This window comes from Entelurus aequoreus, linkage group LG12 (assembly GCF_033978785.1).
Source record: "Entelurus aequoreus isolate RoL-2023_Sb linkage group LG12, RoL_Eaeq_v1.1, whole genome shotgun sequence".
Lineage (NCBI taxonomy): Eukaryota > Metazoa > Chordata > Actinopteri > Syngnathiformes > Syngnathidae > Entelurus > Entelurus aequoreus.
This window is the reverse complement of record NC_084742.1, coordinates 13255780-13281015: the sequence shown is the minus strand read 5'-3', so window position 1 is coordinate 13281015 and position 25236 is coordinate 13255780. Positions and strand designations below refer to the sequence as shown.

General features: G+C 38.4%; 1 protein-coding gene across 1 annotated transcript; it reads left to right on the top strand.

The window, feature by feature from the left end:
* The first annotated feature begins 10462 nt into the window (after positions 1–10462).
* On the top strand, positions 10463–25217 carry atp6v1e1b (ATPase H+ transporting V1 subunit E1b). Its single transcript, XM_062064799.1, has 10 exons — positions 10463–10572; positions 10675–10722; positions 13057–13122; positions 16404–16513; positions 16697–16763; positions 16845–16934; positions 19620–19688; positions 19751–19845; positions 19909–19996; positions 24627–25217. The coding sequence occupies exons 2-10, from the start codon at positions 10690–10692 to the stop codon at positions 24687–24689; spliced, it is 681 nt and encodes a 226-aa protein (XP_061920783.1). The 5' UTR covers positions 10463–10572; positions 10675–10689; the 3' UTR covers positions 24690–25217.
* The last annotated feature ends 19 nt before the right edge of the window (positions 25218–25236 follow it).

Here is a 25236-nt window from a genome sequence, read left to right as displayed (position 1 = left end):
TGCTGTGCGGGGGACAAAACGAGAGCTTCTCAGGAATAATCATACTTTTTTGGGAAGGATGCAAACATGTTCTCATGAGAGCCAGCGTCCTCTGCAGTGGACATTTGTGAAAAAGTCGAACAATGTGTAACTCTGGCAAACAAATGTCCACTGCAGAGTAGGGGTGGACTTGCCCTCAGGCAATCAAAGGTGGTTGCCTAGTGCCTCGAGATTTCCAGGGGCCTCGAGATCGTGGGCTCGTTTTGCGTGAATAAGCGCATGTCAATATATAAAAGACAGGGCACTTCATATAAAAATGTACTGCAAACAGATTCCTAGCTCCTTCCTGCTCTAGCACTGATATGATTATAATGGCAGCTGTGCACAAAGTCCCTTGTGGCGCGGTGGGGAAGTGCAAGTGCTCTCAAGCACAAGTAAGGTTCAAATCCTGGCAGGGCAGGTCTTAGGAAAATATTTAATATATATTATATATTTTTGTTTTACACTCAAAAAATGTATTTAATTTTAGTACAAAACAAACTAAATTACATTTTGATTTTAAAAGTATATAAATGATTTTCTGCTAAGGGCCTGAAGTCAGTTAGACACTACGCCGGATAACCCTTTAAAGGCCTACTGAAACCCATTACTACCGACCACGCAGTCTGATAGTTTATATATCAATGATGAAATCTTAACATTGCAACACATGCCAATACGGCCGGGTTAGATTAGTAAAGTGCAATTTTAAATTTCCCGCGAAATATCCTGCTGAAAACGTCTCGGTATGATGACGTTTGCGCGTGACGTCACGGATTGTAGCGGACATTTTGAGACACCATTGTGGCCAGCTATTAAGTCGTCTGTTTTCATCGCAAAATTCCACAGTATTCTGGACATCTGTGTTGGTGAATCTTTTGCAATTTGTTTAATGAACAATGGAGACTGCAGAGAAGAAAGCTGTAGGTGGGAAGCGGTGTATTAGCGGCCGGCTGCAGCAACACAAACACGTAGCGGCTACGTCGTAGCCGGTGTTTCATTGTTTACATTCCCGAACGATGACAGTCAAGCTTTACCATTGGCCTGTGGGGAACTGGGACAACATAGACTCTTACCAGGAGGACTTTGAGTTCCTCGCTCAAATTAATGGGGAAATCGTCACTTTCTCGGTCCGAATCGCTCTCGCTGCTTGTGGCCATGATTGTAAACAATGTGCAGATGTGAGGAGCTCCACAACCTGTGACGTCACGCTACTTCCGGTACAGGCAAGGCTTTTTTATCAGCGACCAAAAGTTGCGAACTTTATCGTCGATGTTCTCTACTAAATCCTTTCAGCAAAAATATGGCAATATCGCGAAATTATCAAGTATGACACATAGAATAGACCTGCTATCCCCGTTTAAATAAGAAAATCTCATTTCAGTAGGCCTTTAAATGAATAATTATTTAGCCTAAGCCCCGTGTCAGCCACACTAAACCATTGTTTAAGATTCCCCTCCTTGGATAATTTTTTTCCACAGGTAAGTGCGCCGTCTATTTCTTGAATCTCCGGCTCTTAGCTTTGTATGGACTCATTGATCGTTTACAAACGGAGTTCGGAGAGGGAGTGAAGTCAGAAAGAACGCGCCCCACACAGGAAGTGACGTCAGAAAGAACGCGCCACAGCCAGCTTCATAACAACCGGAGCTAACCGCTGGAAAGATGCAGGCGAGTCATCCAGACATGCCGTGTTTCTCATTCTTCTACATGTACAGACTCTTGTGGAAATCACACGTGAATACCTTAAGAGAAGAAACGCGCGATTGCAGCTATTTTGGATACAACACATCTCAGACAGCAAGAGAACTTTCAAATGTCCAGGTCAGCTATGATTCTACTTAGCGAAAAACTTTGCCCATTTGTCGAAGGAGAGACAATGAGAATAAAAAAGGTAGCGTGTGCTTTATATAACCTGGCCGACGAGGGAAGACTGCGGAAAACATCGAATGCATTTGGACTGGCAAAGCAGACTGTATCAGTTATTGTCCGCCATGTACGTCGCAGACTCAACGTCTAGGTCCAGAGTATATAAAGTCACCAAAAACGAATGGCCAATAAAGGTGAAGGCAAAAGAGTGAGGAGTGTCCTGACCAGATATCTAGATCCCTAGTTTGATTGATGTAAAATGTTCTTTATCACATTGTTTACTTTCACGTGTCCAATAAAGATTTGATTAATTTATGATGGTTCAAGTGTAATTCACTACAATAGGGCCCCACAGCACACTGGATTCCAGTTAATTGAAATACCACAACACTGGATATTGTTCAGATAAGTTCAATTTAATTTAAGAACTTGCACACAAAGCAACACTGGATTTGACTATGACGTGCGCATTTTCCGTGCATGCGTACTAGGTCGCGTTGCGCCGGCGGACGGCGGACGGAGGGGGTCTTAAACGATCATTGTGCGTGTGGACAATGATAAGGTTAGGTGGGATTAGTGTAGAAGGGGCCTTAGAAACGTTTTCAATTGTCATTCAAATTTGAACTTTACAGTGCAGACAAGAACAACATTTTGTTGCAAGTGGTCGTCGTGTAGGATAAAAACAGTATTTACATAATAAAAACAACAGCGTGTATTTAAATAAATAAAAACACTTGCCCTAGTAGTCTCATTAAAAAACATTTTAAAATTTAAGTCAAGTAATTGTTTATTTTTGTCTTAAGTTGTACACTTAAAACTAGGGGTGTCCCGATACAAGTTTTTCACTTTTGATACAATACCAATATTGGAGCCATGACTACATGAAATTAATCCGATTCGATATCAGCGCGTATTATATACATGCTTTTATTATTTTGTAGTGTGGAATGTTACATAAGGTTTGATCATGTGATATTACTCAGGAAAAAAAATAGGTTGATATGAAAAACACTAACCATGTATGCTTTTAAAGTGGTGTGTTAATTTGCGGTTTGACACCATGATATAAGATGATGCAGACACGTTTGTTACTGGATACTTTCTAATACGCTTCTGCCTTGGAGACTTTGTATGCATAAGTAATATGCAACAATAATTACCTGATACTTGTTTATATTGACAAGTGTGTTGTTTTAGACTGCAAAAGGACATGTAGCTGTTGTGTAGCTGCTCGCTCCTAGTAGCCTATTGCCTACCATGTTTACATTTTGACTAAACTAGAAGAAAAGACCAACCTTGTGTGCTTGGAGGCCATTTAGATGTTAACTGGCTGTCCAGCTTTGCACAAATAAACACGCTGCAGGACTGCTTGTATCAGAGATTATAGTGCAGCTTTTAGATGCAAGCCGATATCCAATACTGTTTTTTTTTTGCTGACATCAAACATGTATCAATAACGGATCGCGACACCCCCATTTAAAAATGCATCAAAATGTTTAATCAACTATGATCGTTTTGACAGCTCCACCTCCCTTCTTATGCAGTGGCCTATTTCATGTTGCTGCACACGTGCAGACATTCCAAAGCCAACTTGTTGGTGTGGTTTTGAAAAGTTTGTATAAAAATGAAGCAGAGTTAGACAAATGGAGCGAAGAAGAGGAGAAGGCAAGAAGAAAACAGTTTTTATTAAAACTGACAATGACAATGTGAGAAGTTTTTTATTTTTTTTATTTTGCATATTTATCAAAACCTACATAAATCACACGTTCATAAGTATTCACAGCCTTTGCTCAATACTTTTGTTGATGCACCTTTGGCAGCAATTACAGCCTGAAGTCTTTTTGAATATGATGCCACAAGCTTGGCACACCTATCTTTGAGCAGTTTCACCCATTCCTCTTTGCTGCACCTCTCAAGCTCCATCAGGCTGAAAGGGAAGTGTTTTCATCCAGGATGTCTCTGTACATTTCTGCATTCATCTTTCCCTCTATCCTAACTAGCCAGTTGCTGAAAACAATCCCCACAGCATGATGCTGCCACCACCATGCTTGCACTGTAGGGATGGTATTGGCCTGGTGATGAGCGGTGCCTAGTTTCCTCCAAACATGACGCCTGGCATTCCTGCCAAAGATATCAATCTTTGTCTCATCAGGCCAGATAATTTAGTTTTTCATGGTCTGAGAGTCTTTTAGGTGCATTTTGGCAAACTTTTTACAAAGAAATGGCTTCCGTCTGGCCACACTATCATACAGGCCTGATTGGATGATTGCGGCACAGGTGGTTGTTCTTCTGGAAGGTTCTCCTCTCTCCACAGAGGAATGCTGCAGCTCTGTCAGAGTGGCCATCAAGTTCTTGGTCACCTCCCTGACTAGACTAAGATGAATGCAGCAATGTACAGAGACATCCTGGACGCTTCCCATCCAACCTGATGGAGCTTGAGAGGTGCTACAAAGAGGAATGGGTAAAACTGCCCAAAGATAGAGGTGGCATCGTGTTCAAAAATACTTGAGGGTGTAATTGCTGTGAAAAGTGTATCAACAAAGTATTGAGAAAAGGCTGTGAATACTTATGTACTTTTTAGTGTTTCTTTTTTAATACATTTGCTAAAAAAATGTATCAAAACCTTTTCACATTGTTTTTTTGGGGGTATTGTGTGTAGAAGTTTGAGGACAAAAATGAAATTATTCCATTTTGGAATAATCTGTGGAAAAGTGAAGCACTGTGAATACTTTCCAGATACGCTGTAACTGTCCAAATGGTCTTGAGAAATGTCTTTCACTTTAATGAATGTTGATTAGTGTTCTTATCAATTACAGTAAAAACATTGAGATCAGTGATAATCATCAGGGCCGGCCCGTGGCATAGGCCGTATAGGCAAATGCTAAGGGCGCCGTCCATCAGGGGGCGCCACGCCAGTGCCACAAATGTTGGAGGAAAAAAAAAAAAAAAAAAAAAGTTGGTACTATTATTTTATTAATACATAAAATAATCCCACGTTAATTAAAATGCAAAGTAAAGCCTATTTAATATAAATATTATTTGTTACAACATTACGCCCCCCCTCCCCCGGCACGGTGCGCCCCCTCCCTTCCCGTATCATGACTCTTTTTGGACGTCACCACATAAAAAAATCAACACAAGATGTCGAAACGGCCAAAACTGTCAGGTGCCCAGGGAAGAAAAAAGAGAAAAGAAGAGGAGAAACGAGAAAAAGACAGAGGTAGCAGGTAGGTAATGTTAGCCTACATTAAATTATTTGTCTGTTACAGAATGTGATAGTAACCTGGCTTTTTAGCATTAAGCTAATGTTACATGATTCGGCAATTGCTAATCAATAAATAGCTAGTTCTGTTTTAACGTCGGGTTAATATTGTGGAGGGGGCTAAATTGTTATGGAAATAATAATGTAACGTTAGGTAATTACAGTACTCCCTGGTGTAGTCATTTGTAAGTCATTCTAGTTAATGCAATATTAAAAAGCACAAATAGAGAACTCTGTAGGATCCCCTTTTTTTATATTATAGTTGTTAAAGTCATACTGGTTTGATATCTTGTTTTGTGCAGTGCCTTATTTATATTGTATTTTTAATTTATTTTATGCAACTTGTTGACACGTTTTATTTTGTGTTTATGTATGTAAAAAATATTGTATTTCATATATTCATTTTTTATTTTTTGTATTCATTTATTTATCCATGTTTTTTTTTATCTTGTTAACCATTCTGATTGTTAATTTGCTTTCTTTAAGTAAAAAAAAAGGTCAAAGTCAAAGCTATTCGGTTTCTTGTGAGTATATACACTTCACTGCCGATGTGGGGGGGCGCCACCTAAAATCTTGCCTAGGGCGCCAGATTGGTTAGGGCCGGGCCTGATAATCATATACAGTAGCACGGTGTGCCAAGCTTTAATGTTAGCTTGCATGATTTTTTCTAACAATAGGATAATTTAGCATGTTGTTTTTGTCAATGACGACGTTTTCCTTTGGTCCCCTAATGACTAAATATGTCATTGCTGCAGAGGACACTGAAAGTTATAAAAGTTGGCCACAATTAATGCCATTGGACATCATCACGCCAAGACACAATAATTGTGTGTGGAATGTGTACATTTGAACTTTGCTGCCCTCTGTTGGATTTCATTTCAAAACAATTTTAGGGGTAAACGCTAAGGCAGGTTTCACCAGACCGTTCCAAAAAGACCAATCATATTCATCTCAATAAAATTCTACTATTAAAATATTAGCGTGCACCACTAAAAGAGACCCTGGTAGGAACATTAGCTACCAATAAAGTCTTCAAATGCAAATCCAACTATGTTAAGACCTCATAAATCAATCTGTCACCAAGGCCTTTTCACATGGCGTGAGAGTCCAACATAAAAGAAACCAGAGGGAGGATTTATTTTTAATTTACGTTTCAAATGTGCCCATGCTTGGGCTTATTTTAAGACATCCTCAAATTTCCTGCTAGACAATACAAACATTTTCCACTGTCTGTGCATAATTTGCGCTCAAACGTGTCGTGCAAAGGTGACCCTCGTCTGCCGTGGACCGTGGAAACTATTCACCGCCCGGCCCGACCCAGAATAGAAGTCAACACGTGCTCCACTTGTCTCACGTTGACAACATGTTGTGTTGGCCCGAGCTTGTCCTTTTTATCAGGAAATATTTGAAACATGCCTATTTCATCACTATTAAATATTCTATTGCAGTGGCTCTCTAACTTTTTTTCACCATGTAGCACGTCAGAAAACTCTTGGCTCTCCAAGTACCACCAAAATGACCAATATTAAACTAGAGTTGCGTAGTAGGCCTGAGTATTCATTAAAGATGAGACAAGTTTATTTTATTTTTTAGGCCACTGCAACATTACACACAGTTTGAACAGTAACACTGTGTTTGAATATAGGAAAATAAAACCCTGTACTGTCTTTTTTTGGCGTACCACTAAGTGGAGCCCGCATACCACTAGTTTGAAAATCACTGTTTCTTATTATCTATCTTAATCACTATTTCTTAGTCTGTATTCTGCGTTTACTTGTACATTATGTGTGTTTCTTGTGCAGACAAAGCAGGAACAATAACGTGTAACAATATAATAACTATTTATTGATCAAATGGTACAATTGCCCTCCTTCTGCGGAGCTCAGACCTACTTCCTGTTCCTGTCTGCAGCGCTAAGCCTTCTGGGAAATGTGGTATATAAACATTTACTTTGTCGTTTTCAAGCATTTATATATTTATTTAATCCTAATTCAGCCAGGGTAAGAGAACTAAGAACATATTCTCATTTGAAATGCTGAGCTAGCAAAGAGGCATGTTAGATATGTTGAAGTGTGAGGATTTTACCGTGATTAATCACGATTAATCGCAATTTAAAGTGTGATTCATCCAGTTTAAAAATTAAGCGTTCGACTGCACTAATCATCACACATTATTTGTTATTTTCTCTCCCTGTTTATTATATAATATGTAAAGTTGGGACACAGATATTTATTCTTATCATTTCTCGCGGTCATACTTTTGGTGTCCTGCTGGGTTATTCAATGTGTTTATCAAGATGAATCGCTTTTCAAAATTTGTATTAATCCTATTCAAAAAAAGTAATCATTCGACAGCATTAATCATTAAACATATTCTGTTATTTTCTCTCCCTGTTTATTATATAATATGTAAAGTTGGGACACAGATATTTATTCTTATCATTTCTTGCGGTCATATTTTTGGTGTCCTGCTGGGTTATTCAATGTGTTTATCACGATTAATCGCTATTCAAAATTTTTATTAATCCTATTCAAAAAAAGTAATCATTCGACAGCATTAATCATTAAACATATTCTGTTATTTTCTCTCCATGTTCTTATGTAATATGGAACTTGTTAAACAGGGAGTGAACCGGTTGAGGCATAGAGAAGGAGTAAATAAAATCAGGTTCCTTCTAACGCTCTGTTTGGACATGTTGAATCATGTAAATGTGACGTTATTAAATGTAACTTTGTTACGCATGTCATTTCAGTATTTTTAGCCCTGTTTTGGAATGTTGGGACACAAATATTTCTGATCATTTGTCGTGGCCATATTTTCGGCGTCTAGCTGGGTAATTTACTGTGATTAATTGTGATTAATCGCAATTCAAAAGTGTGATTCACCTGATTTGAAAATGTAATGGTTTGACTGCGCTAAATTCATTACATATTCTCTGATATTTTCTCTCCCTGTTGTTATATAATATAAAATGTTTTAAACAGGAAGTGAACATAGAGAAGGAGTAGATAACATTTGGTTCTTTCTGCTTCTTTTCGGATGTGTCGATCAATGTAAACATAACATTGTTAGGTTTAGCCTTGCTAAGCATGTCTAAAACTAAAAGAACATTTTAGTGTTTTAGCCCCGTTTTGAAATGTTGCCACACAAACATTTCTGACCATTTGTCGCAGCTGTATTTTCGGCTTCTAGCTTGGTATTTTACTGTGATTAATCGCGATTCAAAAGTCAGATTGCTTTAGTTTGAAAATTAATCGTTGGACAGTACTAATCAATACACATTCTCTGTTCTTTTCTCTCCCAGTATGGAATGTTGGGACCCAAATATTTCTGGTCAGTTGTCGCGGCCATACAGTATATGTATTAAGCTAATTTTAATAATCAGAAATACTTTATTAATCCCCGAGGGGAAATTACTATAGATTGTGTTAAACAGGAAGTGAACAGATTGAGACATAGAAAAGGAGTAAATAAGATCTGGTTCTTTCTACTCCTCTTTTTGGACATGTTGAATAGTTTAAACGTGACGCTATTAAATAGAACTTGGCTAAACATGTCTCAAACAAATTAGACATTTGAAACATTTTAATGTTTTTTTAGCACTGTTTTGGAATTTTGGGACACAATTATTCCTGATTTTTTGCCGCCGTCATATTATTGGCGTCCGGCTGGGCAGTGTGCTCTTCGCCCAGGCATCGTTACTCCTTTCCCCCCCGAACACAAACATCCTAATCCCTCAACACGCACTCCATCTTTGTGATCCTCCTTAACTTACTGGCCTACTTGGGGAAATTGGATTCCCATTGATCCCACCCCTACCGTTGATAAACTACATGATCATTGAGTCCATGTAAAAAACTACTTTTGTCTTACTGTCAAATTTAGGACTTTTTTCTCATGCTTGTTTTTGTACAAGGTTAGCTTCTGCCCTTCACTACACTGGAATGACCCATAGTGACCTTTTTTTTCCACTGGCATGTTTACAGACAGCACTTTCTTTTTTATAAAAGCCGACCAATTGAATAACATTCTTCATAAAAGGCCCAACATATTGCATACTTGTATGTGTTTTAAAGGTTTTGCTGAAACTTTCGTGTAAAAGTGAAACGAAAAGAGAACATTTTTCATACCTGGGGTCCTATTGGCGCCGGACTAGACTGAGCTGCTTGACCAAAAGCTTTTTAAGACACAGAGTCCCTTCAAGCAAGCGGCAGGCAGACACGCATGCTGGATCTGGTGCAGGAATAAATAACACAATGTACAAGCTGCTTTCTCTCGCCTCTCTCTGTGTCGCTCCACCTCCCAAATCCATGACATAACAGTCGGCAGTTGTCAGTGGTGACTCACTCAAAAAAGAGCCACAAAAATGTTTTGAGTCCTGAACCAGACTTTAACCTTTGTGCCTGTTTGCTGGGTCAGTGTGTCAGATTTCATCAGCCCAAACAGTTAAGGTTTACTGGCCTCGCACTTATTAATCTGTTGTTAATGATTGTGTAAAAATATCTTATTTTATACTCTGTGAAGGTACTTGATGTTTCTATTGAATAGAACACCAGTGAATTAAAATGTATGTTATTATATCCATCCATCCATCCATTTTCTACCGCTTGTCCCTTTTGGGGTCACGGGGGGTGCTGGAGCCTATCTCAGCTGCATTCGGGCGGAAGGCAGGGTACACCCTGGACAAGTTGCCACCTCATCGCAGGGCCAACACAGATAGACAGACAACAGTCACACTCACGTTCACACACTATAGGGCCAATTCAGTGTTATTATATATTTATTTAATTTAGTGACATCATTGAATGTCACCCTATAAATGCATAACTTGTAAAAAAAAAACAAATAAAAAAAAAACATTAAAACTGTATTATAATATTACTGTTTATACATTGCAACCATCATAAAGAATTAAACAGCAACAGTATGAACATTGTCTTGAATGTAAATATATTCCCAAATCATGTATGCCAAATGTGTTTTTGTTTGACTCTGAATTGAGCATTTTGAGTAAGTCACTATATACATTCAGATAACTAAAAAAATTAAAATATATGCATCAGAAACATTTTTCTGCGACTCTTTTATTTTTCGTTTTATATTATAATTCCTTACTGAATAGCAATGGCAATTGTACGACTTTGCCATTCATAATTGTGTTACTATTGTTGTGTAAGATTGCTTGAAACGTTCGTATGTTTTGTGTCCTCTAATGTGTTGTACTTCATTGCCGCTAAGATAAAAATGGATGAAAAAATTAATTTAAAAAAACTCTCGACTTCCGCTTTATTCTCGCATCTGATAGGCAGCAGAGCAGGAAGTAAATATCACGTGACCGTCCGAATCAGCTGACCTCTCCGGGTAGACGTCTTTACGAGTCACGACTGCGGGGATTAACTCATTCATCATTTACTGCACATTTTAGGGTAAATGCGACCGTCTAAAGCCACTTTAATGCATATTAATATAGTTGTGTGTTTTTAATGAAATTGTATTTTCGTTGCTGTCGATGTTTTCTTTCATGACAGGCCCAGCTAGCAACCATGGCGCTCAGCGATGCCGACGTTCAGAAGCAGGTAATGAAGCATGTTCACCTTCAAATATAACCCCTTTTCCGGTTGTTTACTCGTTTTAAAGAATGTTTTCTTTTATTAACATGTTTTTTTTTCAAAACGTAGTTGCTTCTATTGTGTCGGAAATGGCTAACATCATACTGGCTGATTGAGCTAGCTACAGTAGGTCAATGTTAAAATGAGCGAGAACAATCACATGGTTTTAAAAGCAGAAAATTGTGTAACTTAGGATGTGTCATGACGTCATCCGGGCTAGTGATCACATGACAAACACATGTCAGGGTTTTATGAGGAACTGCTGAAGCTTCTCAGTGAAATACACTTTACAGAAGAAGGAAACACAAACATTATTAAATCCCCAACATATAACTAAGCCTACATCGATAACTACTTTGAATTAAATGTAAACGTTCTGTATATATATGACACAAGAAAGCAAAGTTAAACCCCAAAATATAGCTGTATCTCTCCCATGCATGGTATTGCACTAAGTCGGGTTTTCCCTTAATGTTATTGATTACCGCCACTCTTTAAAAATGAGGGATTGTATGTGAAAACAAATTTAAGTAATATAATGGAAGTCTTACAAAGTCTAACTTTTATTGCCAATCTTTAATGTTTCATTAATTAATTAAAATTGGAATTTATTTATTATATACATGTTTCATTAAATGCCATCCATCCACTTTTTACCGCTTGATGTCATCAATTAATTTAATTTAAAATGAGATATATTTAACTATTGAATTATCTCACAATTTAATTCTTTTGAAATTCAGTTATTTGTCAGTGTAATTATTCGTTATTTATTTGATTATTTTATGTTTTAATGAATTACTTTGGCAGCACGGTGAAACAGGGGTTAGTGCATGTGCCTCACAATACAAAGGTCCTGGGTTCGAGCCCCGTTTGCATGTTCTCCCCGTGACTGCATGGGTTCCCTCCTGGTACTCCGGCTTCCTCCCACCTCCAAAGACATGCACCTGGGGATAGGTTGATTGGCCCTAGTGTGTGAATGTTGTCTGTCTATCTGTGTTGGCCCTGCGATGAGGTGGCGACTTGTCCAGGGTGTACCCCACCTTCTGCCCGAATGCAGCTGAGATAGGCTCCAGCACCCCCCGTGACCCTGAGAGGGACAAGCGGTAGAAAATGGATGGATGGAATGAATTAGTTTGTGACTTAATAATTTCATGTTTTAATTGTTTAATTATTCATTTACTGTCAGCACTTAATGAATTTACTTTATCTGTCAAACTTAACAGTCAAAGTCAGTGGGCGGATCTTAGCACCTGATTGGTTTTGCGGGATTTACACTTGTCTTGGGAATTCTTCTATCAGAGAACTGGTGGATATCTTGGTCTAAAAGTTCGGAAATAACTCTTGACAATTTCAATAAATTCCGTTACTTCAGCTGCTACATGCTCTGAGTCAGCAGGTCTTGCTTTCGCATACTGCGCAAGATCTAAAATATCTACCACTAACTATCGAAAAAGTACAAGTATATACTCCTTAGCCGCCATCTTTTCAAATTCTTCAAAAGTTCCAGACATAAGATCAAAGCAATAATAGGGTTAGATTCTTGTTAGCCCCGCCCACTGACTTTAATGGGTGTGTTTGACGAGTACATAAATTCATGAAGGTTCATGAAATAAATACATTTTTAAAATAATTCATTAAATAATTGATTGCAAAATTAAAATGATTAATCAAATTGTGAAAATGTATTAAATAGTTAACTATACTGCGTATGTTTACATTAAATTAATTAATTACACATTTAATAACATATTTATGTATTTAATGCTAATTTTAATTAAGTAGCCTCCTAGGACCCAAACTCTTGTATGGCATACATTTTAAATGTATCTTGATCATTTGGGCTCATTGGAACCCAATGTGTATAAAAACAAACAATATTTGAAAGTTGTGGTATGTGATGTGGTATACTCATCCACCACCACTAATTGGCAGTATAATGTCCTTGTAAGTGGAAACCAGGGTCTTGTAGAGAAGTATGTTGCATTGTGGTCTACACAACCAAAAATGTGATGTCCACATACAGTATGTAAGTAAGTAATTATTTCAGTATTTATTTATTTAATTAATTCAGTCCCATTTGACCCTGCATAGACAATAGCATTACATTACTATGTAGTCCGAAGCGCACCCCCTTCACTCTGAAGTTTGTGATTAGAGCCAGAAATAGCAACAAACATTCCTCACCATTATGAGAAAAGTGGCAGCTCCACCATGAGAAAGACAACACTTGGCTTTCTTTATTGCATTATATGTTAAAGAAATGAATGCACAATGCGATGAACCTCTCACTTTCCACAGATCAAGCATATGATGGCCTTCATCGAGCAAGAGGCCAACGAGAAGGCCGAGGAGATTGACGCAAAGGTTTGTTATTGGTCATAATAATAATCGTAGCTAGTGCACTTTTATCCTAACTCCCAATCAGCATACAGTATTGATTGATTGACAGAAACATTTCGACTATCATGGCAAATTACAACCACGTTGAACGCAAAACCTGATGATTCTTAGATGTAACTTTGCTAAGCATGTCGGAAACAAATAAAACATTTTAATGTTTTTTAACCCTGTTTTTAGAATGTTGGGACACAAATATTTCTGATCATTTGGGGTGGTCATATTTTCGGTGTCCAGCTGTGATTAATCACGATTCATTGCCAAATTAATCGGCAAAAAGTGATTATCTGAATTAGAATAATGAACTGTTTGGCAGCACTACTCATTACACATTCTGTTTGTTTTTCTCCCTGTTATTATATAATATAGAATGTCGGGACAGAAACATTTTTGATCATTTGTTCGCAGTCATATTTTCGGCATCCAGCTTGGTAATTTACTATGATAAATCGTGATTAATCTAATTCGGGTGTGTTGAATAGTGTCAACGTTACTCTATTGCAGTGGTTCTCAAACTTTTTTTGTCATCCCCCACTTTGGACAAGGGGGAGTTTTCAAGCCCCACCTGCCCCCATCGCCCCAACAGAACGCTAATGCCAAGCTTAACATTTTCAAATTTATTGAACATCAAGTTGATGTTATAACATCAAGTTTTATACATTCAAACTCAATAACATAAAATAACATCAAGTTCAATAATAAATAAAATACTTTGCAGCTGTGGTATAACTTGCATCAAGTTCAATATCAAATAAAATAACTTGCATCAAGTTCAATAATAAATAACACAAAAGTGTTATAACTTGCATCAAGTTTAATAATAAATCAAAAAAAGTGTTAACTTGCATCAAGTTCAATAATAAATCAAAAAAAGTGTTATAACTTGCATCAAGTTCAATAATAAATCAAATAAAAGTGTTATAACTTGCATCAAGTTAAATAATAAATCAAATAACTTGCATCAAGTTCAATAATAAATAAAACAAAAGTGTTATAACTTGCATCAAGTTCAATAATAAATCAAAAAAAGTGTTATAACTTGCATCAAGTTCAATAATAAATCAAATAACTTGCATCAAGTTCAATAATAAATAAAAATAAAAGTGCCACTTTGCAATCTTTGCAAAACAAAAGGAGGAGCTATATGCATTTGGCAAGACAGGGCAAGTGAACATGAGTTTTACAGTACTCCAGCATTAGTGGCTGCAATGAGCCTGTTTTGCACTGCACAGCTTTTCAAATCGGGGTTGCAGGCTTGACACTGCCACTGTTAAAACCTCATTGAGTTCGGGGCTGAGCTGCCTTGACGCGAGTGCTTCCCGGTGAATGACAGTGTGTCCAATGCGCATTTGGCGCAACCCTCTTTATTAGAGCCTGCAGCCCGTTTCTTGACTTTGCCATGGTCTGTGCGCCATCAGAGCAAAAGCCCACACAGTTTTCCCATTTAAGGTCGTGTTCTTTGAAGAAACTGCCCATTATCTTGAACAGCTCATCAGCAGTGGCTCTATTTTTTATGTATTTGCAAAACAGCAAATCCTCGCACAGTGACTCGCCATTCACAAAGCTTCCGCTTAGCCCCGCCCCCATTAGTTACTGTTTCTGTGTCTGTCAAACTTTCGCTCCTACCTAGAAATGTAAAGCCTACAGGAAAAATAAGTAATTTACATTTATTTATATAGCGGATTTCACAGACAGAATCACAAAGTGATTTACAGTGTGTATAAAAAATGAAAGCATAGTAAAAAAAATCTTAAGAATATAATTTAAAAAAATAAAAGTGAAATTTCCTCCCGTTCCTCGCGCCCCATCTGTCATGTCTCTATCCCCCACCAGTGGGGCGCGCCCCACACTTTGAGAAACGCTGCTCTATTGTATGTGAATTGGCAAAGCATGTTAGAAATAAATATAACATTTTAATGTTTTTTTTAGCCCTGTTCTGGAATGTTGGGATTCAAATATTTCTGATCATTTGTTGCCGTCATATTTGAGTTAATATTAGATCAACACCTCTCTGACAGTTTAAATCAAAGGCAAATTTATAATTTTTCGCACAGTTATTGGTTTGGCATGTGCAAGTGTACCTAATGATAGACCTCCAGAGATATTTCCAGGCTCGTCACCAGAGAGCGCTAAAGGGTATTTTAAAGCAATGGGGGCTTGTTTTGTCAGTTTTAGGGACCTGGAACTTCCATTTCTTGTATAAGATCCTTATAATAATTATAGAATGTTGTCTTGAGGTCTTTCAGTGTTTTTATCACAACCACAACTTTTAGTAACGTACCATATAAAGTGTAAAGTGTAGGGATGTAACAATATCAAAATCTCACGGTACGATATTATCACGGTATTAAGGCCACAGTACAATATTATTGTGTCCAAAAAAATGCCGTAGTGTGTAAAATTAAGTGGCAGAGATGTTTAGGATGAACACACTTACTGAAATTGAACACAAACATAATGCTAAAATGTTCTAATCATCTATATTACTACAAACATGTATTTTTAAGTGCAAAACATTGTGTGGGAAAGTTAAATGTTTCAAGCAAATATTGAAAAAAACCTTTCAGTTGAGTGTCTTTAAAGTGACAATGTAAACATCTAGTGTAACAAGTACAAAACAATAATGTACATTTTAGTGTCTTTCTACTTTTACTTTCTCAGAAGCAGTGTCCTCTACAGTGGACATTTTTTGTTTCATTTTGGAAAATGAAGTTTCTCAATAAAGTGAATTCACATTTATGGGTGATTGTAGCTTATCAACTAGCTTTGGTGGGCAGCAGTTGCTTTTCCTTGACCGAGTCTGTTTTGGCTCGGAACTCCCGAGACGAAGGTGGCGTGCTTTATACCCTCTGCCAAAGAGGTTATGTTTTCGCCAGGGTTTGTTTGTCTGTTTGTTAGCAACATAACTTAAAAGGTTATGGAAGGATTTGGGAAAAAAAACAATTCCTCATATCTACTACAAAGTGGAACACACTTTACTTGCTTCTTCTTTTTTTTAACCATTACTACGTACCATGTGCTCACATTGCAGTCCCGTGCTGTGCAGAGGTTTATGGGAGATGTAGTTTATTTTTCAGACGCTTCAAAGCATAAGTGCCAGAAAAAAAACTACACTCACCAAGTTTTCTTTTGATACCGTCACGCGTCACTGCATCATTGTGAAGATTTTGAAACTGCAATCTACAATACCATTACATCCCTAAGTGAAGAGTATTCTCAAAAATTACAGTGGGTATCTCTCCCTGCAGGCAGAGGAGGAGTTCAACATTGAGAAGGGCCGCCTGGTGCAAACGCAGCGTCTGAAGATAATGGAGTATTATGAGAAGAAAGAGAAGCAGATTGAACAGCAGAAGAAAATGTGAGTCATTTCCAGACGTCACAGGACACAAACGGTCCTGGGCTGTGCCGCTTGTGACATCCCAAGTTCCCGTGATTGTGTTTAGTTGTTCGGCAGCACAATGGCCTCTTCTGTAACCTGCCCGCTGTGTTTGGACACAAACCAACGTTGACTTAAGATGTTTGTTATTTGTTTACTTAACAGACAAATGTCCAACCTGATGAACCAGGCCCGTCTGAAGGTCCTGAAGGCTCGTGACGACATGATCTCTGTAAGTCACGCCGTCATCGGTGAGGTGGAATTTCATGTACACAATTTGTTTTTTATCGTAATTGTTGTCATGTATCTTCAGGAAATGCTGAACGAGGCTCGCCAACGACTCGCTAAAGTCGCACGAGAACCTTCCAAGTATCCCGCTCTCATCGACGGCTTGATTCTACAGGTTAGCATTCACCCGGGGACAACAGCTGTCTAATCCTAACACATGATTCAACACCGATAACAGTCTTAACTCAATAATTCTAAACCATAACATGCGTTTTAACTATTTACAAATGGTCCAAAAAAAGACTTGTCCTTTTGTTTTAAAACGAAATAATATGTTTACCACATTTAGTTTGTTGTTATGTATATTTTTTCATCACTGCCATCTGGTTCCATGTAAGAACATACAATAGGGCTCGGCCAATTAGGCTTTACGAGCGCTCTTACCTATGCTCAAGTTCGGTACAGAGATCCCTCGTTTGGCATGAATGGAAGAGGTGGGCCAAGGCACTGCATGATTGCATGCACATGCTTAAGTTCAACATATGAGTCATAAAATGACTAAGTTCTGTAATGTGATTAGGGTCGTCGTAATCCAATATTGATATCTGGTATACATGGGAAAAAAGTATCGGATGTTATTAGCCTGCTTGTAAAATCTCAGATACAAGCAGTCATGCAGAATGTTGACTTGTGCAAAGCGGGACAGCCAGATAACATCTAAATGTCCTCCAATAAGCACACAAGGTTGGTCTTTTCTTCTATTTTAGTCAAGTCATTTACAAAAGGTAAACAAGGTAGGCTATAGGTGCTAGCAGCTACACAACAGCTAAGCCAGGGGTGTCCAAACTTTTTCCAGCGAGGGGCACATTCAGTAAAATTGAAGGATGCTGGGGCCACATTGAGACATTTTGTACATTAAAGATGCTAAAAGCAAACCAATGTACATATATATGCTAATCTAGCTAAATAAACATCCACGTTAGCTTTGTGTTATATAGTAGGTGACAAAGGAAATTAGTGTAATCTAATCAATAAATCAAAGTTAACTTGCATAGCTCTTAATCACAAATGTGTCAAAGGGCTGCACAGGCCACAACGACATCCTCTGCTCAGATCCCGCATCAGGGCAAGAAAAAACTCAACCCAATGGGAACAACGTGAAACCTTGGGCTGTCTAGGGCTATCAAAAATAAGTTAACTCATGCGAGTAATCACAAAAAATATTTATTGCATTAATCAATTATATACACACATTAATCACACAATTTATTCTGCTCCTTAAACCTTCTATCTTTTCTAACAGTAAAATTGTATAGGGATCTTTTTTAATTTGAGATTTAGCGGAAGAAGATGGATGGATGGATTTTAAAGTTAATTAAAATCATGTTAATGAGTTTATACTACTAGTAATACTTGTTCAGTATCGATCTAAATTCAAAAGTGGGATTTATCTGATTTAAAAAAAAAAAAATTGGTTACACAGCATTACTAATAACATCTCGATAATAATTAATTAATTTCATTTTTACGATCTGGCGAGGGCTAATAAAAAAACAAGCTGCGTGCCAAAAACGTTATTATATCATAGAGGTTTATTTGAAATAGGGACAGATACAAAAACATAGACATCTGAAACAGTTATCCAATGTATGTGAAGTGTGAAGTGAAGTGAATTACATTTATATAGCGCTTTTTCTCAAGTGACTCAAAGCGCTTTACATAGTGAAACCCAATATCTAAGTTACATTCAAACCAGTGTGGGTGGCACTGGGAGCAGGTGGGTAAAGTGTCTTGCCCAAGGACACAACGGCAGTGACTAGGATGGCGGAAGCGGGGATCGAACCTGCAACCCTCAAGTTGCTGGCATGGCCGCTCTACCAACCGAGCTATACCGCCCCATATGCATCATATTGTTTGTAGCCAAAGCTAATTTACAACACTTGTCCCCAAAAAATAGGCCCCCCGGCCGCACTTTTGACACCCCTGAGCTAAGCACACAATAGCGCACAAGTTAGACATATAGTATGTAATTGTCCTTCATTGAACAATATTGCAGTCTAAAGAGCACATTTGTCAATATAAACAAGTATCAAATAAATATAGTTGCATATTACTTACACATACAAAGTCTCCAAGGCAGAAAGTATCCAGTAACAAACGTGTCTGTATCATTTAACGAACTGCGTAATTTTAATAAATAATAGTGAACACCAGTTGTCGCCAAAAAACTCCACTTCAATTTTAAGACGGCATTAGTCTGTCATTAGGTCAGTGTTTTAAATACATGAAATAACAGTAGTTGTTCTTTGAGTAATTTCACTTGATTAAGCCTTTTTCTGACAATCCCCCCTACAAAATAATACTAGACTATGAGTTATGCTGATATCGGATTAATATTGGTATTGACAAATAATCAAGGCTCCGATATCATGTCAGAAGTGACAAAGTTGTAACGGAACACCCCTAAATATAATCTCTCCTCGCAATTTCTTAATAATAACCGACACATATCAGAATGGAAATAAATAGAAATACTCAAAATAAGGCCAAAGGCAAACCCCTCGGCACGCTAGCTTACACATTGGTGAGAGCAATAAAGTATTACCCAACACACATTGTTCTCGTAGGTAATTAATGATAGCCGACGCTTTGCACAGTTGAAATAATTACAATTACACAAAATAATCCACAAAATCAAGGAAATGGACATAATACAGCAGTGTAGAAGTAAGGGCAAATCAATCATGTTAAACACCAAGGTGGCTCAGGAGAGGGGGGTATTGGTATTGCATCCTAGTAACAATACAAAGTGTGAGTATGCCTTTTTAGGGCAATTACAAATTGTAGTGTTTATTTCCAGGGTTTTTATCAGCTGCTGGAGACAAAAGTGACCATTCGATGTCGCAAACAAGACGTGCAGTTGGTGCAGGTGAGTCCAAGCGTCTCCTCTTCTCTGCGATCACATCCCCATCACGGCTCTCGTCTTTCCAGGCATCCATCCAGAGAAACATTCCCATCTACAAAGCGGCGGTGAAGAACACCCTGGAGGTCCGCATCGACCAGGACAACTTCCTCTCTCCGGACATGTAAGCGCTGCCTTTGATCCGCTTTAACCAAACACAAACTTACCAGTCTTTTGGGTCTCGCAGCTCTGGAGGTATTGAACTCTACAACGGTGACGGCAAGATCAAAGTGTCCAACACCTTGGACAGCAGACTGGACCTAATGGCTCAGCAGGTACCTCCTAGAAGCCTATTAGTTAGTACATTCATTTTAAAATAGTTGTTTTTCTTTTTTAATTTTGAACAATTGTTTTTAAAGTTAGCAAATTAAGAAAAAGGTGAACTAGTCGTTTGCTTATTAGAGAACGAGAACTAAAGTGCACCACATTAATCCATCTATCCATTTTCTACCGCTTGTCCCAATTTAAAGGTATACGTAATAATTTCATGTCAAGTCATCATTAAATGGCCCGGATATGTCAAAAGACATTAATAAATCATGTTCTTTTCGAATACCTTTGTAACTGATAACAGTAGTTCAGCCGCGATATGCTCATTTCAAAATTAGATTTACAGCCCCGAAATGTTATTGTTTCATTTCGATGCCTCGCCCTCCACCGTTTGACCAATTTAAAAAGTCTGTGAGTGTGTCACATCCAGGTTGCCAGTTACGCACCGCCACCTTCGTCAAGCTACTGCCACTGGTAAAGTTACTAAACATGTCAGACCTTAGTAAATCTAAAAGGCGTCGTTACGATTCTCAACTTATTCATGACAAAGCCAGGAACAAAACAAGGATTTGTATCGGGGATGCCTTTGAAAGATGGAGACGATTGAAGATTTTTTTCATCTGACGCCAAACTTGCTAATTTCCTCCTTGATACGTAAGTCAGGCATTTACGTTTTCTTATTACTTGTAATAAATGGAAATGTACATTTCGTATGTAAACCATATTGTCCTATACAGTCTATGACCTAGTCTAACAAAGCTAGTATGTTCGTGCAACGAATGCTTAGGAGCGGAGCACCATCACACTAGCATAGTTAGGATATGGGTAGTGTCAGTGCCTATTTCGTTCTCAATATGCAGATATGCTGAGGAAATGCGTTCCAACATTAGCAAAGTTAAAGTACCCATGATTGTCACACACATATTAGGTGTGGCGAAATTATTCTCTGCATTTGACCAATTACCCTTGATCACCCGCTGGGAGGTGAGGGGAGCAGTGCTGCGCCCGGGAATCATTTTTGGTGATTTAACCCCCAATTCCAACCCTTGATGCCGAGTGCCAAGCAGGGAGATAAAGGGTCGCATTTTTATAGTCTTTGGTATGTGTTAATTTAAGTTTTGTTTAGGGAATGTCATCTTTTAATAGAGAAAGACATTCATGTCTCTTGATACGATCGACTTTATTCATCCCACATTGGAGAAATTATGTGGTTACAAAAAGTCCACCAAAAAATAACCTGAAAACAAAAGAGAAACATAGCAGAAGACAAAGGACATAAAATACATTAAGATAGAACAAAGCTTATGCAGCTGCAAAGTAAAGCACAACGTAAAACCAAATGAGCAAGAAAATGTATATATTGCGCACACATGACTGACCCCGAAAGGGACAAGCGGTAGAAAATGGATGGATGGATAAACGGCTAAAGAAATACACAATTTCAGCACCCACGGACACTGCGGTGTCCTCTACAGTGTTCCTTCTTTTCATGTTAACATTTAAGACAGGTTTCACATTATATTATTATATTTATGTTAGCATTTAGAACAGCTAACAATTAGCGCTAACGTTGCCGATTAGCATCGCTAGCTGCCAACTAGTGATTAGCGCTCTTGTCAGCTTGCAATTAGCACGCTAGTTGCCAGATAGCGTCGCTATACTGTAATCTTTGAATATGTTAGTTTTGCACAAGAACTAGATACCTTTTTAGGACCATTTTAAGTTCAAATACAGTTTTATACAAGATCTGTCAGTAGAGGATCCCCGCTTCCAGGTCGGATTCCAGCTTCCGCCATATAGTCACCACTGTTGTGTCCTTGGGCAAGACACTTTACCAACCTGCTCCCAGTGCCACCCACACTGGTTAAGATGTAGTTAAAAGATGAAGATAATGGGTTCGTTTTACTATGTAAAGTGTTTTGAGTCACTAGAGAAAAAGCGCTATATACCTGTAAATATAATTCACTTCACTTCATTAGTTTGGGCGTCTCTGGCCTGGAAAACATTGAAGACCTTTGTTTGCTCCCCAAGGGGATGGGTCAAATGCAGAGGACAAATTTCACCACATCTAGTGTGTGTGTGACAATCATTGGTACTTTAATCTTTAATCTTAATCTTTATTGTGTTGATTGACATACAATATTTCTTATATAAAAATTTGTTTTTCTTTTTGTAAGGCATGTTACCTGTTAAAATTGTGCCGTTTTGGGTTTTGTTTCCCTCTTACACACATGTAAGAGGGATGTGTGCTTTTATGAGTTGTTTCTTCCCTTGGCCTCAGTCTAGACCCCCTATACCCAGGCTTAGACCCCTATGCCCCCCTTTCCCCCTCATTGTTTACCTGTATCTCACCTTTTTTGTAAGGGGCGCCGGAAGTTGGCAGACCCGTCAGCGATCCTGTTCTGTCTCCCTGTAATGTTTGTCTGATCTTGAATGGGATTGTGCTGAAAATGTTAATTTCCCCTCAGGGATTAATAAAGTATTTCTGATTCTGATTCTGTGACAAGCACGGATTAAATTGATTTTAATTCATTTGAATTTGCGACGCTGTCTCACAAAATTAGTTGTTCTAGATATGAACTGCGTCGGGGAACCAGTAAACTGGTATCCCGAGGTACTTCCGTACTTCTAATGATATTACAAACCCCGTTTCCATATGAGTTGGGAAATTGTGTTAGATGTAATTATAAACGGAATACAATGATTTGCAAATCCTTTTCAACCCATATTCAATTGAATTAAAGATTAAAGATTAAAGTACCAATGATTGTCACACACACACTAGATCTGGTGAAATTTGTCCTCTGCATTTGTCCCATCCCCTTGGGGAGCAGTGGGCACTACAAAGACAAGATATTTGATGTTCAAACTCATAAACTTTATTTTTTTTGTGCAAATAATTAACTTAGAATTTCATGGTTGCAACACGTGCCAAAGTAGTTGGGAAAGGGCATGTTCACCACTGTGTTACATGGCCTTTCCTTTTAACAACACTCAGTAAACGTTTGGGGACTGAGGAGACACGTTTTTTAAGCTTCTCAGGTGGAATTATTTCCCATTCTTGTTTGATGTACAGCTTAAGTTGTTCAACAGTCCGGGGGTCTCCGTTGTGGTATTTTAGGCTTCATAATGCGCCACACATTTTCAATGGGAGACAGGTCTGGACTACAGGCAGGCCAGTCTAGTACCCGCACTCTTTTACTATGAAGCCATGTTGATGTAACACGTGGCTTGGCATTGTATTGCTGAAATAAGCAGGGGCGTCCATGGTATCGTTGCTTGGATGGCAACATATGTTGCTCCAAAACTTGTATGTACTTTTCAGCATTAATGGTGCCTTCACAGATGTGTAAGTTACCCATGTCTTGGGCACTAATACACCCCCATACCATCACAGATGCTGGCTTTTCAACTTTGCGCCTATAACAATCCGGATGGTTCTTTTCCTCTTTGGTCCGGAGGACACGACATCCACAGTTTCCAAAAACAATTTGAAATGTGGACTCGTCAGACCACAGAACACTTTTCCACTTTGTATCAGTCCATCTTAGATGAGCTCAGGCCCAGCGAAGCCGACGGCGTTTCTGGGTGTTGTTGATAAACGGTTTTCGCCTTGCATAGGAGAGTTTTAACTTGCACTTACAGATGTAGCGACCAACTGTAGTTACTGACAGTGGGTTTCTGAAGTGTTCCTGAGCCCATGTGGTGATATCCTTTACACACTGATGTCGCTTGTTGATGCAGTACAGCCTGAGGGATCGAAGGTCACGGGCTTAGCTGCTTACGTGCAGTGATTTCTCCAGATTCTCTGAACCCTTTGATGATATTACGGACCGTAGATGGTGAAATCCCTAAATTCCTTGCAATAGCTAGTTGAGAAAGGTTTTTCTTAAACTGTTGAACAATTTGCTCACGCATTTGTTGACAAAGTGGTGACCCTCACCCCATCCTTGATTGTGAATGACTGAGCATTTCATGGAATCTACTTTTATACCCAATCATGGCACCCACCTGTTCCCAATTTGCCTGTTCACCTGTAGGATGTTCCAAATAAGTGTTTGATGAGCATTCCTCAACTTTATCAGTATTTATTGCCACCTTTCCCAACTTCTTTGTCACATGTTGCTGGCATCAAATTCTAAAGTTAATGATTATTTGCCAAAAAAAATGTTTTTATCAGTTTGAACATCAAATATGTTGTCTTTGTAGCATATTCAACTGAAGATGGGTTGAAAATGATTTGCAAATCATTGTATTCCGTTTATATTTACATCTAACACAATTTCCCAACTCAGGGAAGCGGGGTTTGTACTTTCAAACCAGTTTTTCTATCTTTTAATCCGTTTTATTCAGCTTTTATTTGCAGCATGAGGGAAGCTTTGCCGGTTAAATTAAGGTCAGTCGAATTAGCGTCAAGTTCCACAACCTCATGATAAATTCAGTCCAACTGCAGAAAGAAACTTTGTAGAAGTAATACAATTTTGTGAAGGATAATGAGCCAAAGCATGACATTTTCATACTGAACCAGCGCCTATGAATAATGCATAATGCATGTCATAAACCATATTTCACGTTCCTAAAATAATAAATAATTATATCCCATGTATGTTGTTGACGTGTTTGCTGTGTTCACAGATGATGCCCGACATCCGAGTGGCTCTTTTCGGCGCCAACCCAAACCGCAAGTTCATGGACTGAAACCCCTCCCCCTCTTGTTGTTGGTATCATAGAATTATTGTTATTTTCTATTTTTCTCATATGAAAGAAGTGTTTTCCCCCGTGAGTGACATGCAAAAAAGAGGGTGTCGTCATGGTTATTGTGTGATGTGCTGCTGTATTTCTTTGTGCATGAAGGGAGCACCGCCGCCACTCATCGTTACCCATAAACCTCTCTGGTAACGCAACACACTTACAGATTCTTGTTTGTTTACAGAGAAGTCCGTGCCGCGGGGTGGGCTTACCTACTTGAGTCTTGCTAACTAACTGGATCTGTTTTATTGACAAATGAGCGTGAGTTGGAATGGGGGGTATCCTCAAAGCGAACGCCGTAAAAAGTTAATTTATTTCGCTGATATCATTCCAGAGTATGTATATGATGTTACCTGACTAAATTATGAATGTTTGATTGTTTTTGTGTGTGGTTTTTTTCCCATTTGGATTGTTGTCTCAAACTTGTAACATGGTGTAAATGTACAACATAATAAAATATATTAATCATGACCAGTACACATCACTAGGCTGACTC

Bases quoted from the DNA above. Each gene is read 5' to 3' on its own strand.
- atp6v1e1b (XM_062064799.1), top strand. From the start codon at position 10,690: ATGGCGCTCAGCGATGCCGACGTTCAGAAGCAG. The intron at 16,935-19,619 runs GTTAGCATTCAC...GTTTATTTCCAG, and splicing joins TCGACGGCTTGATTCTACAG to GGTTTTTATCAGCTGCTGGA. The intron at 19,846-19,908 runs GTAAGCGCTGCC...TGGGTCTCGCAG, and splicing joins AACTTCCTCTCTCCGGACAT to CTCTGGAGGTATTGAACTCT.